This window comes from Mesoplodon bidens (assembly GCF_964165515.1).
Source record: "Mesoplodon bidens genome assembly, chromosome: 4".
NCBI classification, from domain to species: domain Eukaryota; kingdom Metazoa; phylum Chordata; class Mammalia; order Artiodactyla; family Ziphiidae; genus Mesoplodon; species Mesoplodon bidens.
In genome coordinates, this window is record NC_138160.1 from 63,192,280 (window position 1) to 63,208,407 (window position 16,128).

At 34.6% G+C, this 16,128-nt stretch overlaps 1 protein-coding gene across 2 annotated transcripts in view; it reads right to left on the bottom strand.

Annotated features, from left to right (window-relative positions):
- Positions 1-16,128, bottom strand: part of AP3B1 (adaptor related protein complex 3 subunit beta 1) — a 267,388-nt gene that overhangs the window by 62,807 nt on the left and 188,453 nt on the right. For both annotated transcript variants that reach the window (XM_081231538.1, XM_081231537.1), the window contains one exon: positions 10,868-10,974. In XM_081231538.1, the coding sequence (XP_081087664.1) occupies positions 10,868-10,974 (107 nt within the window). The remainder of the gene's footprint in view (positions 1-10,867; positions 10,975-16,128) is intronic.

The following is a 16,128-nucleotide window of genomic DNA, read 5'->3' on the forward strand; positions in this document are numbered from 1 at the left end:
AGTGGGGCAGAGAGAGGGAAAGATCAATTATGATGCAGGTAAAGATAACTGGATATCAAAAAGTGAGCCTGAAGTAGGGAAAAACTTTTGCCATTTAAAAACATCATATGTAGATATGTATACACGCATATTTTTGGTAATTTACCTATAATGAAAAAGTTTTTAGTATTAAGCATTGTTTCTACACTTGATATAATATACTTAGATATACAATGTCAATTTATATGATTCCTTAAGAAATATTACCTTTTATATATATATATATATACATATATATATATATATATATATTCATGTTTAGAGATCACAATTTAATCCATTTATTAAAAGATCTTTTCTGGAAGTTGATTTTTTTCTAATTCTTATTGTAATTGCATTGTTCTAATCTTGTATTATAAAGGCAGCTGCTTGCCTATCATTTGTACTTTCCTCGTTAATCCTGACTCAGTGAATTAACCTTTAATTACAGCCGTTAAAATTGAAATGAGCCTCTTGTCTGGCTGGGGCTGCCCCCTTTCAGTGCATGACTCTGATGAAAATTTTTAGGGTCAATGAATATGTCCCATGTCATGTCTGATAGCTGCTAAAGATGTGAGGAGGTAAATGTTACCTTAGAAAGATGTGCTTTAAAATTTTTAGGAGATCTGCTTTATCGATGGGAAAATAAAATAAAAATGATAATTTTAGTTTCCCAGTTTATCATGCTGTATTTTTAGCCAAATTGAGAGCATATAAGAAATATAAAGAATGGGTTATTAAGATATATTTAGTCAAACAATTTAAAACAATAACTTATTCTCCATTTTAGCCTTAAGTGTTACATGTTATAATAAAAGAAATATGTAAGGATCACAACTACTTTTTAGATATGTGCTTGATAGGAATAATCATCTCAGTGATGTAATAAACTAACATTAACAATACAGTCCTTTAAACTGACATCAGTGGGAATGGATTCTACAATATAATAATGAAGCTGGAAAACAGTAAAGATTAATCTCATCCATTTAATACACTTTTGATGAGCACCTATTATGTATCAAGCACTGGAAACAGAAAGGCCACTAAAAAGGCCCTGTCCTATCTTCCAGGGACCCAGAGTCTAAGTTTTATTAGATTAATATATTTCTAATATAAAAGATAAGGCACCTTTCCCCTGCGCTAATGCTGATGTTTACTAAAGTCACTTGTCTCCCACTTTATTCCCCATAGACTTCTAAAGAGCTAGAACTGAGGGACCTTAGAAACAATCTATTACAGTCTTCTAATTTCACAGATGACAACCTGAACAGAACTCAAATTTTTATGTACTAGTTTATATTTACAAGATAACTTTGGCAGGGCACATGTTCAGTGAAGCATGAATGCCAAAACCTTCAGAAATAAATGAGTTTCCAAAATTATGTATTTTAAAAAACTTACTCTGAAAATTTTCAAGTGTACACGAAAGCACAGAGAATAATATAAAGAAAAACTAGGTGCTCATCACTATGTTTCAAAAAGTTATCAACATTTGTCCAATCCTGTTCAATCTAATCTTTTGCTCTACTTCTGAATTACTTAAAGGAAACTCGAGATATGATCTAATTTCATCAGTAAATAGTTTGGTTTGTATATCTAACAGATAAAGACGTGTCAAGAAAACTTACAATACTATTACCATACCTAAAAGAAAAAAAATTCCCCCAATTTAATGTAAAATACAGTATTCACATTTCCTTGACTATCATATATATGTCTTTTCAGAGTTTGTTTGCTTCAATCAGGATTCAAACAAGACACACACATTACATTTGGTTGGTATCTCTCTTAACCTAAATTATGCATGCTAAAGAACTTACTGAAAAAAATTTTTTTTTTTTTTAGCAGAAGTGTATAGTAGCTCTGCAGTAATAATTTAGCATTTGGGGGAGATATTTATATATTCAGTAACGTGGAACAGCTGCAAATGTAGAGAAATAACCCTTTATTGATAGGCCTATAAAAGCTGTCTGTAATTACATTCCTGAATGATTTGAATAACAGTGTGCCTGATATATTTTAAGATAAGTGGCTTTTACTTTTCTTTGATATTAGGGCCATATACTGTACTTATCTATATTTTTACTCCATGTTCTCCTCTCTCTGGCAATAAATTAATTTCTTAGTGTTAGTTTGGCATGTGCCCTAAAGCTAAATTCATTTTCTTTTCCTTTGCAGAGAAACAAAGTTTTTCTAAGTATTACAATAATATTTTTCAGGTTTAGGCCAGGCTCCTCATGTTAAAAGTTTAAATACTAATAAGTAATACTTAATAGAATGGAAAATCAATTTTCCATACCATGCCTTGTCCTATGTTCAGAAAAATTTTGGCAAGCCTTTTAAAGAGGAACAGAGGTAACAGAAGTTAACTTGACTGATGTATGAATAAATAATAATTAATACATGACTGGCCAATGCACATTTTAATCTAAGATATCTTAAAGCTTAAAAACAGTATTTTTCACTGCAAATATCACAATTCAACACAAGCAACAAAATTTGCAACATGGCAGTTGATAATAACACAACGTTCAATCAACTTCGAATGTGGAAAATAAAATTGCCAGAAAAGATTAAATCCTCTTTAAACAAATGGTATTTTAAAACCTCTTATTTCCTATTGTAGTAATATAATTATAATAAATGAAAGCTAAAAACCATAATCTTAGGAAAGAATTCTCAAGTGAACTGCCTCAGCTCTGAAGAGGGAACCCACAGCAAGGGACAGGAACTATTCACCATAAAATAGAAGGAAGAGGTAAAGAAAGGCCCAGGCCTTCTTTACCAACACCTCTATAATCCTTCCATTTCTTACAAATTTATACACATATTTTCTTTTTTTTGATGGTGACCTTTTTTTTCTTGCCATAATAATTACTAGTTAATTAATAACTACAATTATCATCTGATACAGTGGATTTTTCATTGTGGAGAATTCGTTTCTTAGACTGGCATATATTTGCTTAAGCCAAATAAAAAATATTTTTACAATAAAAAGCCTGCAATTAAAAATGAATAACAATGTCTTTTTAAAAAGTAGCTCCTTTTAATAATCTAGGAAAGAGAGAGATGATAATGGTCTGTTACTAACTATGAGACCTCTGAAGTAGCACAGAAATAAAAAGATGAAGCAGTAGTATGGCATACCTTAAAGATTAATTTAAAAATTAAAGCAACTCGTACCCAGAAAAGAACTGAAGAATAAGATGGGACATGGCTGGGCGATGGAAGAACAAAATACTGTCAAACTTTAATTAAAAAATGTTTTCAATTTAAGCAGACCCAGGCCAGTGACTTTTCATTATTTTTAACACAGTTCCATGACTACTGACATTTTCATCAGAACAAATAAAGGATTTTTCCCAAATTTAAAATGACAAAATTATTTTTAATTTTAATTAAATTAATTAATTAATTAAAAAATTAATTAAATTAATTTTAATTTATAATTTCTTCCTCCTCTAAAGTCAAGGAAATTTGATCTTAGCTGGACTTGTCTCTTAGCCTGAGGCTTAAATACACCTTAAGTTTTTAAAGTGTAAAAAAATATATATATATTTAAAAATATATAGTTCTTCCACCATATTAGAAAACAATCTTTATCACAGACATATTATCATTTGTTTTGGGAATGAGACTACATATTCATGAAATGTCTGATACATGACTTAGTAAAACACTTGTATTCAACAAAAACTCTCTCAAAGCAATCTGTCCTTGTAGACAAACTAGAAGAAAGCTGGCACTCTGGCAGTAGAAGACAAGCAGACTGGAAAACAAAACTAAAATGCCCTAGCCTAGATCAATTTTAAAAAAGAGAAAGACCTACCTAAAAGTCCACTTCGGAGAAATGGAAATCAAATTCGATTACAACTGTCCATCACTATGATGTGCAATTATCCTAATAATTCCAAATGCTGGTAAGTTTCAAACTGAGAAAATCAGGTTCTGCATCATGAATCATGGTTTTTCTTCATATTGTTTTAAAACTGACAAAGTAACCTCTGTGCCAAAAGCAGGTCTGATAGGTACTCTTGATTTTCCAATTAATTTCCTATAATACAAACTGGGTCAGGATCTCATTCCTAATCATGGATAGTTGTAACTTCAGTAGTTGCCAATCTTTACCAATAGCAAAAGTTATAAGCCTACTTTCCAGCTATTTTTCTATAATCCTTAAAGAAGCTTCATAGAACTAATCAGATGGTGAAATTGGCTTGTGTATAAAAAAATGCCTCTACCTTGCCTCACTCTGCCTGCCTAAGGGCATTACATATGGGTTTCCTTCTTCTTACCTTCAGCCTGTAAATCCTTGAAGGGGCTGAGGGGCCTTAGTTAAGTGGCTTTTTGGTCTTACTGACAGTGTCATCTTTTCGCTGGTCACAGGAAAATTCCATGCTGGCTACCCATAATAACATGCACAGACCTCAGTTTAATGCTGCTGTTGCTACCGTCTTTACTGTGACATTGTGAGGCTTTATTTCTTCATTAAGTGATGGAGTGATGCTCCACAGTGCCAATTCAAGGAAAGCAGAAGGTGAACAGCATGTACTCAAAATTATCCTTTTACTTCTTGTTAGAGGAAAAGTAGTTCAGATATCTAAATTCTAAACTGTGTTCATTGTCAAAAGTTAACTCCTGCTAGATCTTAAGCTACTATTGTATAGAGGGACTGTGGAGTTTAGCCAATATAAAATAATAGTGTTTATGTAAGAAGTCAGAGAAATAATGACAACTTGTATCTACAGAAATGCCCAAAGGGCAAAACTATGTTACAAAATGAAAGTACTTAGTATACTGTAGTTACACACTTTTGAATCAATTTTTCTTTTTTCTTTTGTTCTTACTCAGCTGCAAACTCCCTGAGGGCAGGAACCTAGTCCATCTTGTACACAACTATATCTTTGGCACCTCCTCATATTCTGGTCTGAATAAACACTTGTTGAATGAATAAAACACTTAATTGGCATATGTGTAGTAAAGAATCTGGTCTCACTTAAAGAGAGATCTGGACTTTGTTCTAGCTCTTGAGAAGTAATCTCTAAAGCCTTGGAATCTCCTGAGTAATGGGAGTGCTTTTATTATTCATGGTGGGCCCCTAGGGGACTATACTTGATAGTTTATGCCAACAGTGATTCCTAGGGGGCCCCTAGATAGCTTTGCTAAGCAGGTAACTCAAGATGGAAGCTGGCCACACCAGAAAGACCCACCGTATGATTAGAGCATTGGGGCTCTGGGCCCCTGATATCAGCCTGACCTGGAGGGGAGGATGGGAGGGTGAGTTCAACCATGAGGCAACAATTCAGTCAACAGTGCCTATTTAGTAATGCCTCAATAAAAACTCTAAGCTTGGTGAGCTTCCCTGGTTGGCAGTACTCCTGTATATACAACCAACTTTGATTGACGCAAGGAGGGTAACCCTGAAGCTTTGAGTTTGAAACCCAACCAGAATCTCCTCCATCCGTCTCTTCCTTTGGTTGATTCTAATTTGTGCCCTACTGCAATAATAAAACTGTAATCCTACGTATAGTGCTTTCCTGAGCTCTGTGATTGATCTAGTGAATTATCATACTTGAGGGTGGTTTTAGGAAACCCTTAAACTTGCAGTTGGCCTCAGTAGTCTTGGACAGATTTATCAGTCTGGAGGACTCTGCCCTGATATCAAGTTTGGCTACCTCCAAGTAGCTTAGTGTATTAAATTGGGGTTTCCTTTTTGCAACTCTGGTGTCTCTTTCATGGACTGTTCTTGGGATTACTTACTACTCCTCAATATATTACCACTGTACTCTATAAAGACTGCTTTTCTTAATGAACCTTCCTGCAGCCTCCTAAGTTAAATTCCACTTAGGGACTGTGATCCATGAGGATCAAATTGGTTACGTTATGGCAGCTAAGTCAGTGCGTCCTCACTAATGTACCACAGACGGGTTAGAGGTATGCTGTGCTACTACCTCTGCCATTAACCTCAGAAAAGTCAGGTGGCACCTGTGGTGACTGGAGCTCCTGGGGTGGGTGCCTTCCATCTCCTGCAGCATCTCTGTTTACCCCAGAGCACACTACAGGTATTACCACTTTTCTATATGTACCAAGACATGAAAGAGAAATCATTACTATAATTTTCTCATGACAGTATGTCACCAACATACTTCTCCAGCATCAGACTTGGTTATTCCAACCTATATGTGCTATACTTTAGTCACATTAAACAACTGTTTCTCCAGTACTCCAACATTTCCAATAATAGAGGTGAACAATTTATTCTTATTTCACATTTACTTTTATATGCATATTTTATCCCTCCCTTTCTTTTCTCATCCTCTCCAGAAGCCTAATATTCTGAGGATTGCTATTTCTGAGTTCCTGGGGTTTGATATGTAACAATTTAGAAACTCTTAGCCTAACAATAATCTAGTAAAACAAATTCACTAGTAATTCATTAAAAGTCCATTTTGTTCACTGAAACACTATAGCAAGAACTAAAATGTTTATTTTTGGCCATCTCTAGGCCAATTGCCAATTAGTCTCATGGAAGACTGAAATAAATATTGTGTTTATACGTCACCTGTATCATACAGTTTGAAAAAATAAGGCCTTTCCTTACAATGATTATAATATTTACTAGAAAGTATGCTTTAAAAATCTCTGTGTTCTGAATATACAATTCAAAGGGTAAAAACGAATAGTGAAATTTTTCATTTGAAAAATATGTAGTGTGAAAAAGGAACTGTTTTTTGGATTCCACTGTAAATATTTTGGTAATTTCAAAAAATAAAACCTACCCATATTGTACCAAACACATAAAGAAAATAAACTTAATAACTCACTGAAATAAATAAAAATCATCTATGAAACAAAAGTCGTAACATAAGCTAAAAAATGTTTCATCTATTTATTTTCATGAACGTTCAAATCATCCTGGCATAACTAATTTCACTGCTTCAAAATTCCATAGATTCACAGAATATTAGAGTTAAAAAGAAACATGGAGATCTACCTTGCCATCATTTTAGAGTTGAGAAAACCAAATGACTTGCTCAATATAATTAGTAGTATTGATTCAGAAAGACAGACATTAAACATTAGATGTCAATAAAAAGGAATCCTACTCATTCATATACGTGCTTACCCTGTCTATTAAAAAATGGCTGCTTTTTGGATAAAATATATATTACACCTTGACTAGAGAAACTCTGGAAAATATTGAAAAATATAAAGAAGAATATAAATCATCCATAATCTCATCACTCAGAAAACCTGTTAACAGTATAACACATTTCCTTCTATTCTTTCATTTTCCTTACATTTTAAAAACACAGTGTGAGTATACAATTTTATAAAATTGAGATAAAATAAATAATATTTTGGATTCTGTTTCGCCACTTAATTTTATACCACATTTCCCCACCTCATTCAAAGATTTAATAAAAACATCTTAAAGATTATACAACATTCTTTAGTTTGACTCTGCCATACTTGATGTAACCATCATTCTCCTATCACTAGACACTGTGGTTATAAACAACTATGCACATAAATCTTTGTATTTCTAATTATTTCCTTAGAAGAAAAATCTAGACGTGAGATTACTGGGTCAAACAGTATGTATATTTTGATGACTCTATATATAGATGGCCAAATTGCCATCCAGAATGACGTCCTAATTTAGACTGTCATCAGTGGAGCAGTGTATATAATGCCTGTTTCATTGCATCCCTCACCAACAATGGACAACGGTTTTTATAATTTTTGCCAATGTCACAGGCAAACTGGTTCTTTAAATTTGCATTTGTTCATTACCACTACTGAATATTTTCATGTACCTGTTATCTATATTTCCTCTTTTACGAGTGTTGTATATTTTATCCACTGGAAAAAAAAGTCTTATTGAAGTATAATATACATACAGAAAAATAAACATATGTTAAGCGTGAAGCTCAAAGATTTTTTTCATAAACTGAATATACCCATGTACCAGCATCTAGATCAAAATCAGAACATTATCAGCACCCCAGAACTGTGCTCCTTTTCAAACATTAACTCTCCTGAAGGTCATCACTATTCTGACATCTAATACCATAACTTAATTTTGCCTGTTCTGTATTTCTGCTTATTTTTACAGTAATAACTTTACTTTAAAAAGTTAATTAGTATTTATTTTAAAACACTTAAACATTATAGAAAAGTACAAAAAGTACAAAAAAGAAAGCAACAAATCATCCAAAAATCCTATCACCAAAAATACTGTTAACCATGGTTAATATCTCTGTAAGTATGGATGAATAGACAGGTGCACAGAGAAACAAATTATCCTGTAGAATGGGATTATAATCTTACTTTAATTGAATTGAAGAAAAGCTAAAATAAATCTCAAAAAAACCCTACAAAACTTCAAATAAATGTTCTCTGAGAATATACAAACTATTAAGAGATTTGAGACTCATTAAAAAACAAAAACAAAAGTTGTTTCAATTTTGCATATTACTGATTAATTTCCTACTATGAAAAATGAAATGATTAACATGCATCCTTTCCTCTCCTCAGCTATACTAGTAGTTTCAGTTTCTTATACTACTTTATCATTTACCCTTAAGTCTGTGACCATAATTCCCATTGATACTGACTCTCTTATTTTGACTCATCCTTTAACTGGTAAAGCAGTATCCCCAACTCCCTTTTTTTCTTTAAAGAAGGACTGACAGTTATTTTCCTGTTTGAGAATATCTATGTGTACCCTTTACAGAGAAAAATAACACAATTTTCTTGAGTCATACTTTCTTTCCTTTTCAAAGCTGTAATAATAATGTAATAAAAAATAAGCACAGGCTTCAGTAGTTGTGACATGCAGGCTCAGTAGTTGTGGCGCACAGGCTTAGTTGCTCTGTGGCATGTGGGATCTTCCCGGACCAGGGCTCAAACCCATGTCGCCTGCATTGGCAGGCAGATTCTTAACCACTGTGCCACCAGGGAAGTCCCTGGCAGTTCTTTTTCTGCATACTCTTTGGATAGAGTGCTTTTCTTTTCCTTTGAAGAGACCATCCCAATAAATGTTTTCTTTAGGATAAACAGGTGAATCCTTCAATTACTCTGTGATGAATGAAAACTTACTACAAGCTTTTCTAATCTCAACTGTATTCTTCTTATAGCTAATAAACTATAAGAGTCTACTCAGGGTCCATTATCACATATCATATCACTTCCAAAAATATTAGCTAATATTTATTGAGTGATGACAACGTGCCAGTCACTGTTAAGAGCTTCACATTTATTATCTCATTAATCTCGCAAGAATCCTGTGAGGTAGATATTATATTCATAGGAAACTGAGGTGCAGAAAAGTTACTTACCGATTTGCCCAAGGTCACAAAGCTAGTAAGTGGCAAAGCAGGGATCTGCATCCTGGTCATCTGATATCAAACCCAAGTTATTCAGACCTTATTGTCTCCCAAGTTTTTAGAGGCCTCCTTTCCCCTCAAAGACCAACTACACTTCACTATAGACTTTTTGATTACCACTTTCTCTTTACAGCCTACTACAAATGCTCAATAAATATTTATTATTTAAATAAATGAAAGACTTAACTTTTTCCCCCATCTCTTCCAATGTGTCTTTTCCTTTTAGCAACAAGAAGAACAAACTAAAATCCCAAACACTGTTCATATTCATTTCTGAGCAGTCAAGAGATAATCACGTTCTACAATTGAAAAACATTATAAGCTTAAGAGTTTTTGCCTATACTTCTAACTGAGCTGACCAAAGTTGAAGAGAAATGCACGTAGCTCTTTTGAGTATTTCGTTGCACAGCCCTGGTATCACATTTGCTTTGAAGGGGGAATTTTTTGTAACACTGTGCAAGAATTAGGTACTTTTCTTTCTTACCTCTGGCAGAAGCAGCTCTATGCTCCCGGGCAGCTCAGATCACCAATCATGTACCCTGCAATGCCCTACCAGTCCTGGGAACCACTGATACACCAGATCTATTCAAGCTACCTGTGTGCCCATCAGAACTTACTGTTCTATCTCTTAGTTTGTCAGATTTCCGACATCAAATTAATAGGAGGTCAAGCATATCGAAAGATTATGCATCTTAGGCAAATGCTTGATTTAGAGTGAAAGGTTAGTGGATATATCATGCTAACACAAAAAAGATTATTACAGTTTCAGATACGATGACAGGCTGATGGTTTGGGCATTATTTTGAGATAGGCAAGCCTCTTGCCTCATTCCAAGTCATACCCCATAAATAACATTAAAGAATTTTTTTAGAGACACCAAGGCATGTAAATAAATGTATAAAGATAATGTAAAGAGAAATACAATATTGAATTTTTAAATGAAAACAGTCAGGTATTTTTAGTAGCCTATGATAAAAGAACAGTGTTGTAGGAATAAAATGATTATGGGAATGAAAGTCTGTTAATGTAGACAATTTTTATGGCAGAATCTATGTATATAAACTAATTCAATGTGGAAAAGAACCCTTGTATGTTAGAGATATATAACAGTACCAGAGAAAAGTGTACACATGATAAGTAAACGTGGATAACAAGGAGAAGTAAATTGAGATGATAGTGGTTTGGATAGAGCAAATTAAAGGATATATGTGTAACTGATTCACTTTGCTGTACACCTGAAACTAACACAACATTTAAATGAACTATACTCTAATAAAAAATTTTTTAAAAAGATTAAAAGATGTTCACAAAATTAAAAGGCCAGATTTGAAACAGACTTGTTAGAGGAAGAACTGTTGGAGACTAAGAATCTACTTCAATTATTTGCATTTTAATAAAAAAGATGCAATGGCATCACTTGAAAACTGAGCTAATGTATTTTGAAAATTACTTACACTGATGACTGATGAAGAAGCTGACAAGTTTAAACCTTCAAGATCAGCTATCAAGCTTGGAGAAAGAGCTGAGGTGGGAAGTGCAACTGGAGTGGACACTGGGTTAACTATAAGAAAAGGCTTAAATTAGAAAATGTGCATGAAAATTTAATTCATATTACTAAAAGCAACATTTTTATTTTGCTAGTAAATCTAATTAAATTACTTTGATTAATAAATCTATGACAATTCTATTTAACATCTTGATTTAGTCAAGTTATTATCAAGTCATGGCAGTTAGTCTTAGCTTTCAAAACATAATGGCAAATCCTATAACAAAATAAGAATATAAATAGCTTGAGTAATAGTTTTTGAAAATTTTTATCACCTAACATTATCACTAACATTAATCACCCAGTAACTTCACTAAAAGAGGAAGGTAAAGAAACATTTTTTCAGACTAATGTAAAAATAACTATAGCATTCAAGAGAGTTCTCCAGTTGAGTTATAAGTCTTAAAAGGGTGCTTATTGAATCCTTTCTCTATTTTATTCTCCACTATAATAATTACAAGGGGCCCAGACTACCTAATTCCCTTCTAATTATACTTTGTCAGCAAAAGCTATGTGCTAGATAGAAATGTTTGATTCTAAAAAAAATTAGAAAATCTTTTGTAAATGCAAATCTGATCACGTTACTCCCTTGCTTAAGACTCTTCAAAGGCTCACAACTGCCTACAAGATAAAAGTCCAACTCCTTAATTAAATGAGCAAGGTCCTCTATGATCTAGCTCAGCACTGTCCAATAGAACTTTCTGTGATGATGGAAATGTCCTGTGGCTGTATGACCAACATGATGGCCACTAGCGCACATACCGAATGTGCTCTTGAAATGTGGTTAGTATGACCAAAGAACTGCACTTAAAATTTTAATTAATTTAAATAGCTACATGCGGCCAGTGGCCACCATACTGGGCTGGTCTAGCCAATTTCATCAGCCAATTTCATCTCCAATTTCATCAGCCACTCCTATGTTCTAGTTCTACCAAATAAGAGTTCCCAAGATCTTGTTTCATGTCTTTGAACCTTGTATATCGTATTACCTCTGCCTAGAAGGTACGTCTTTGCCTTGCTCACCTTGCAACCTCTACCCAGTAAGATACCACTTAGAGGGAAAGCACAGCCTGACTCACTTAAGCACAGCTTATATGTGCCTTATTTGTTCCACAGACATACTTGGACACACTTCTACAACCATACTTCTCTTGTATTACAAATTTGTGTCTTTCATTTCTACTGGTCTGTGTGAGCAGACTTTGACACATTAATTTTTAGTGCTTAGTAATTGCTCAACTGTTTGTTGAATGAAATAAAATTCAAATGTAGAAAAAGTTTTAGCTTCCAACAAGTTCTCACGCTAAAACAATACTATAAAGGAAGTAACGTTTACTTCACATGACATCACTTTTCAAAGCAGCTTTTTCTCACTTTAGTCTCACAATATCTTGTAAGCTAGGCAGAACAAATGTTAATTCATAAAGTTAGCAATAAATATTTCTTGAACAAGAGAGCAAGGGAGAGACAAAGAAGTTCAAGATACAGTCCTTGTCTTCAAGTGACTTAAAACCTAACTGAGAAAAAAAGATACTCATGCTTGAAGAAAAAAAAAAAATACAGTCCATAAGTGATACTGCCAAAAGAAGAAAAATTTCAAAGGAAATCTTAAATAAAATCTCAACATACACAATAAAAAAAGCAGAGTGGAGACTGGGTGGAGGAGGGAGTGGAGCCATTGGTTGCTCCCTTGCACTCCTAAAGGAGTGTGCCCTTAGTGTGAAGCACTGCTACAAATGCCCAGGTCTCCTTAGACATATGTTGAAAACCACTAACAATTAGCAAGTGCCATAGGGAATCGGAAAGAAAAAAAGAATCAATGGGGATAGGGTGGTAAGAGAAGGCTTGGTGAGTAGGAGGGAATGAAGCCCAGTTTTTAAGTAAGGGTAGCATTCAAATAAGAGGAAAGGAAGAAGCTGGTTACTTACTGAATGAAGCTGGTTAGTTACTGAATGAGATCATGTAAACAAAGGCTGAGAGGTGGGAAATGGTAAAGCTAAGGGGGTTGGATTTATCCTATACACCAAGAAGAACTGTTAAAAATCTACCAAGAGGAGGAATGATATGACATATGGTACTGCAGGATGATTAGTCAGAGGCCAGTGTAAGAGACAGGCCGAAGAACTGGAAAGAGCACTCGGGCTGGCAGTGAGGAGGAATTTACAATAGTTTAGGCAGGATGTGACAAAGACTGAAGTAAGATAATGGCGGTGAGCAGGCAGAAAGGGCATTTATATAAAGACATTGTAAAGTGAGGCACAGGAAGATTAAGACTTTCAAGATCATAAAACAAGTGAACGGCAGAACCACTATAGGACTAGAGATTGGTTCTTCTAATTGAATCAAAATGTGTTGCCTTTCCATGTAACTTTTCTGGTGGGTTCTAAGTGCATGTTTGTTCATTTGTTTGTCTATCCATCCATCCAAAATATTAGATGATCATATAAGGAATAAAAATTGAGTAAGAAATAGCCTCTGATTTCAACTCTAGCTTGGCTAAAGACATAGAGAAGAAAAAGACAAGAGAAGAAAAATTCACACCAAAGGTAAGCTTGACACTTAAAAAAAAAAAAAGACAAACTTTTAGTATCATTTCAGAAGGCAAAAGCTCTGGCATTAAACAAATGATTACACATCTGTTAACAGGTCTGGCAAGATGAAAGCTGGCACTGAAGGTTTATCCTAAATTGGATTCTGCAGCCAGTTGACTGTGGCAACTTAACGTGTAAGAAACAAAATGACTCTACGTAGTTTTGGTTTTTTTTAATAATATGGCATACGAATTAAAATCAGATAACATTTCCACCTATCAAAATGGCAAAGGCAATTTTTTTTGTGTGTGTGTGGTATGCGGGCCTCTCACTGCTGTGGCCTCTCCCGTTGCGGAGCACAGGCTCCGGACGTGCAGGCTCAGCGGCCATGGCTCACGGGCCCAGCCGCTCCGTGGCATGTGGGATCTTCCCAGACCAGGGCACAAACCCGTGTCCCCTGCATCGGCAGGCAGACTCTCAACCACTGCGCCACCAGGGAAGCCCAAAGGCAGTTTTTAAATACAAAATCCAGACTGGTAAGGGTAAAAAGAATCTGGCACTCTCATATTACTACTGTGTAAGTTGGTACCAACTTTGTGGAAGGCAATTTTAGACAGTAGAATTCTTCAAAGCCTTTTTCCCGGCAATTCTACTCCTGGGAATTTATCTTAAGGATAGAGTCATGGAGATAATACAGTAATACACTTATGAAGATGTGTGTTGTTCACTGATTATGACAGTAAAAAATGGAAACAATAGTAGTTAATTAAACAATAGTTTAATTTCCAACAACAGTAAACTTGTTAAATAGAATTTATTACAACAACGTAAAGGATAACCATGTAGTCATTAAAAATGAAGTTGTTAAAGAATATTTATGGCAAGGAAAGGAATGTGCACGATAAAAAGAGAAAGAAGCAAATAATGAAACAGTACCTCAGTACAATCCAATCTGGAGGGAAAGGGATTTGTCCATGAAAAGAATCTGAGCTGATCTGTCAGAATGGTGACCCATTTTCTTTTCTTTTTAAAACTTTCTACAAAACACTTTCTTTACTAAAGTATATTTAATAAAGTAATTATACAATTGTTCTTCTGTAAGGGCTTCCCTGGTGGCGCAGTGGTTTAGAGTCCACCTGCCGATGCAGGGGACATGGGTTTGTGCCCCGGTCCAGGAGGATCCCACATGCCGCGGAGTGGCTGGGCCCGTGAGCCATGGCCGCTGAGCCTGCGCGCCCGGAGCCTGTGCTCCGCAGCGGGAGAGGCCACAACGGTGAGAGGCCCGCGTACAGCAAAAAAAAAAAAAAAATCTCAGTAAAACTTTTAATATATAATGGTTATATATATAACCATTTTAATATATAATGGTTATATATATTATATATATAACCATTATAATGGTTTTATATATATATAATATATACAACCATTATAATATATAATGGTTTAATATGAAGTTATTTAACTTTTTAAATGTAATTTGCTGCTGTGGTGTCATCATCATCTCCATCACAGCTAACTCTTATATCAATATAATGTTCATCATGTGCCAAGCAGTTTTAAGTACTTTTACATTTATCAACTCATTTAATCTTCTTAATATTCCTAATAAGTATCACTATTATCCCAATTTTATAGATAAAGCAACTAAAGCACAGAGAGATTAAGTAACTTGCCCAAGGTCACACAGCTAGTAAATAATAGAAACGGGATTCAAACTCAATCTAGCTCCACTGTCCTCTTAGCCACTCCACTCTACTGCCTGTACTACAGTTTATTCAACAGTATGACATCACAGATCATAAGACTTATTTGTGGCATGATTATTGTTGGCTGATAAAATTTTAAAGACTTCAGTTAGTTGTACTAATAGTGTAATTACATAGGTTTATATTTCCTATAAAAGGATGCCAGAATATGATGGCTGCTTTATCCAACTGAGACCAACCACATGGTATGAGGTACTAAAAGATATTTTAATTTTCAGAAATATAAACTATGTCTGGAAAAAATAAAGTGTATTTCTGTCACTAAGCCTATCTACTGTTAGGCCGTATATTCTACTAAAAATATTTTCTAATGTATTATCAACTGACCCCATGAAACAGTCATATAACTTCAAAATCTAAAGGAACTGTAGAAACTTTTCAGCCATTCTTTTTTCATTTTACAAATGAATAAAATGAGACAAATTAACTCCTTAACTGATTAAAGGCCAGGCCAGGACTAATGCCTGTGCTTCTGAAAACACCCCCTCAACAGATGCAGCAAGGAAATATCAAGTTACTTATTTAAAATCAAAGAACTGTTTTATAGTAGAGCCAATTTATTGCCAGGGTTGCTAACTATACTGCCTCCTTAGAGAGAGATGATGATTATTTCAGGTAGTAGCAAGCTTTTTCCCTCCTCCATGTCTTTTTTCTCCTCACTCTCTTCTCTTGCCTCCAACTGCTTGACTAATTCTTACTTATACTCAGCTCCACCGTTACATCCTGCTACAGCCAGGTGGGTTAGGTACCCCAATACCTAACAGCATTCTGTGCATATCTCTTTCTCATTTCATTTATAATGTGGTAATCTAAGGGCTGACTTATCTGTTTCTCCCATGACACCTGGAGAGTTCCGTGGGGAGGGACAA